General features: G+C 34.7%; 1 protein-coding gene across 1 annotated transcript; it reads left to right on the top strand.

The window, feature by feature from the left end:
• Positions 1–1246: 1246 nt before the first annotated feature.
• Positions 1247–2889, top strand: LOC114749021 (cadmium/zinc-transporting ATPase HMA2-like; the record flags this gene model as incomplete). The annotated part of the gene is made up of 3 exons (XM_028937488.1): positions 1247–1327; positions 1458–1793; positions 2623–2889. Coding segments are annotated over exons 2-3 (478 nt in total), but the record flags the coding sequence as incomplete, so codon positions are not given.
• Positions 2890–3894: the final 1005 nt, after the last annotated feature.

Below are 3894 nucleotides of genomic sequence, written 5' to 3'. Positions count from 1 at the left end.
TTTAGCCCATGTTCATAAATGATGCGTTTAATATGCTACCTCCTCTACCTTACCTTTAAGATGGGTTGATTAATTTGAGGAGATTAATAAATTTATTAAATTACTTTAAAATATTTATATTTATTATTTTTTAAACTATTTATCTCATTTATAAATTGATATACTCTTCTGATCCGATTTATAGAGTAGAGAGAAAAAAATTCTCATATGAATGTAAAATTTGCCCTTTTTATTATTATGCTGACTTTGTTCTTATGAGATATATTGTACTCCTCTAATCCTATTTATAAGGCACTTCTAACATGTTTTACACAGACGGAGAAAAACTTTAAACTTTATTAACTTTTCATTAAAATACAATAGCTTTCCAACTTTATCCTTATTTAATATATACACCTTTAAAAAAAAATAACTATATACACTATAATAAATGAAGGACAATATAGTACATTCATGGTAAAAATTTAATGAAGTGACTTATAAATAGGACAAAAAAAAACTTCTCTCTCTGCCCTATAAATAAGACCAAAGGAGTATATTAAAAAGCAATAAAGTTAAAATGTTGTTGAATTTTAAATGAGAATTAATAAAGGTTAATGTTTTTATTGATTTGTGTGAAACATATTGAAAGTGACTTATAAATAGCACTAGAGAATTATAATCCAATTATACATATAAGTATTTTAAATAGATCATATAATATATATTATAATTAAATACTCCCTCCGTTCCTTATTATAAGAGACGAATAACCGAATTACGTTGATCAAAAAAATAGTTAAAATTAGTTAAGAATAATTAATGTGTAAAAAGTATAATTTTTTTTCCAAAAATGCCCTCATTAATAAGGAAAGAGAGCATGAGAAAGAACAATAGTAAATTCTTAAAAGAAAGAGAAGTAGGAAGGAGAAAAAGTGTGAGTTGGAGACAATAAATATGGGTAAAATAGGAAATCAACACAAAAAAGTAGAGACAACTTTTAAGTGTCTCTTATATTTAGGAACATACTATAAGCATCAAATGTCTCTTATAATAAGGAACGGAGGGAGTAAGTTAGTAATTTTTTTAATCTACCTAAATTATTTGTCTGGTGTTAAGCATGGGAGATAGCGTGTGTATATACCATGTATGTGTGTATTGTGATATTGATAACTTTCCCACGCCGTGTTTATTTAAAATTACAGTGAGTCACAAGGTTCTATAAAAGCAAGAACCGCCCTTCGCTCGTAAGCCCCACTCCTCTTTGCTCTTAAAGCCTCTGTCTGCATACAGATTCATGCCGATTGCTTCATCAACTTTTCATCTTTCCCATTCTAAACATCACCAGGTAATCCTTTCTCTAATTCCTCTCACCTTCTTCGGAATCGCTATTTCCATGCTTTTATGCCTGTTAATCCTTACTTCCCCCCCCTCTCCCCCCCGTATTCTCTCCTTCTAACTTGGAAACTTCGCTCCAGGCCTCTGATTCAGCTCTGCTTTTCCTGGAATCTCTGTTTCGGAGAAGTTTCAGAATCTGCAGAATTTGACAGGGATTGCAGTTCTGTGTGTTCTGTAACGTCGCAGCCTGATTCAATAATCAATCATGACGGAGCAGGAAAGGAAGCAGGAAGGATCAGGGAGGAAGGTGAAGAAGAGCTACTTCGATGTGGTCGGATTGTGCTGTTCCTCGGAGGTTCCGCTCATCGAAAACATCCTTAAACCTCTGGAAGGGATCAAAGAGGTGTCGGTCATCGTCCCTTCTCGAACCGTCATTGTCGTGCACGACACTACTCTCATTTCGCAGTTTCAAATTGGTAAATCCTCGCTTCTGTCATACTTCTCTGGGCTTTTCTTGTTATCATTCTCGTATTGGCTTGGATCAAAATTAAACCGACATAGAGTTGTTCAATCAATTCGGACGCCTCAACAATTAGGCTCGGTTTGGGTTGGAGATGAGATTTGTTTTCTTTGTCGGAAAGAGATAACATGTTTACACGTGAATTGTTCATGAGAATGGATGGAAGTATGCGGAAAATATTTTCTTTCTGCCAAGAAAATAATATCTGGCATGAGATCATGAGCGAGAGAAAAAAAAATTTCATTAAATTATACTGGCTACAATAGTAATAAAAGAGAAATAGAAATATATGAATGGACGCGCGATCCAATTCGAAATTAGGGGAAGAACCGAGAAGTAGCAGTTTCGATGGGTTCAGAGTCATCCAAAACTGGTAATAAAAGTGGTGAATGATTGAACCAGCAGAGTTTTTTTTTTTTTAAAATTTGAGCCTATTTGAGAATTGTATATATATTTAAAAAATTAGAAAGAAAGTAGAAAAATTTGGTCTAAAGTCCTTGGTCAGAAAATTAATTGATAAAAGCATGTGAAATTTGTTTGAGGATCAGGTGTTTGCAACATATTTTTAACCATATACAAAATAAAAAATATTTGCATACAGCTGATGAAAATATGCTATACATAATTAAAAAAGAATTGCACTCGCTTAAGAACCTGAATATTTTTGCATAATTAGTTTTTTAAGGAGATATTATTGTGCAATTTTTTGATAGAGTAAAGTAAGGATATGCATTATAAAATGGGGAAAAATTGACATTGGGGGGATTGGTGTTGGTGGGTTGCAGCTAAGGCGCTGAACCAGGCAAGGCTGGAGGCTAACGTGAGGGTGCACGGGGACGAGAATGAGAAGCAGAAGCAGAAGAAATGGCCGAGCCCTTACGCATTAGCGTCTGGCATATTGCTGGCTCTCTCACTATTCAAATACGTGTACGGTCCCCTCCAGTACGTGGCCTTGGCTGCCGTGGCTGCTGGCCTTCTTCCCATTCTTCTCAAAGCACTCTCCTCTCTCCGCCGCCTTCATCTTGACATTAACATCCTCGTCCTCGTCGCAGGTACCGCCTACTCCCTCCACTCTCTCCTCTACTTGCAATTAAAGCACCATTCTTAACTACTTCTGATCTAAAAACGGATGAAAATATGCTTGCCCCATCCTAATTACTTCGGTCTAAATATAAGACCTTTATACACACCTCTAGAGAGTGTGTATAAGGGTCTTATATTTAGGATCGGAAGAATATAAGATTTCGATTGTAATCTATAAACGAGGTCTTATAATTAGAACGGTATGATCATATAAGTCTCGAAAATTAATTTGTGGGGACCTAACTAATATTAAATGAATTTTATTTATCATAACTGTCGACTTGTCTTTGCTTTCAACTCGAGTCGGCTGCTTGTGATTTTCATAAACTTAATGACTTGTAGAGACCCCCAATATTATGGACAAAGGGTAAAAATTGGCCGGTATTTGCGGGGAAGGAAGCGAGGAGAGAGAGAGAGAGAGAGAGAGAGAGAGGATTCCGTTGTCTTCAAGTTGAAGGAGAGATCCTGTGTGTCATACATATCCTTTTGTGGGATACGTATTTGTTTTGCCTTTCGTTCAAACAAACCAAGTCGGAGCAGATATGTATGCATTCTGTTTTGCCGTTTGCTTATACAACTTGCCTACCCGTTCATCCCAAGTTTTCCTGAGTTGGAATCATATCATTAATATTTCATGGCCAACTTGGAAGATCCATTTGGGAAAAATTTCTAAAAATATTTCCCATTTTAAGAATTATTGTCCAAAAGCCATGAAATTTTTTTATGGATTCATGTACAAATTTATTTGAGCGGGTATAACTCTTCTTTAATTATACGTGACATGTTTTTAATTATATACAAAAAGAAGATATTTACATATAACTGAAAACATATTAACGCATCTTAATATGGGTTTGCACCAACTCAAAAATTGGGTGGCAATAAGTATTTTATATCATCAATTTTAGAAAAGAAAATTTTTCAGCGGTTTTTTAAGGATTTATATAATTAATAATCTTGCTCTTTTTCCCTTT

Source organism: Neltuma alba, unplaced genomic scaffold (genome assembly GCF_004799145.2).
Source record: "Neltuma alba isolate B1F8T4 unplaced genomic scaffold, ASM479914v2 tig00005910_pilon, whole genome shotgun sequence".
In the NCBI taxonomy this organism is placed as follows: Eukaryota; Viridiplantae; Streptophyta; class Magnoliopsida; order Fabales; family Fabaceae; genus Neltuma; species Neltuma alba.
This window is presented reverse-complemented; position numbering and strand designations above follow the sequence as displayed.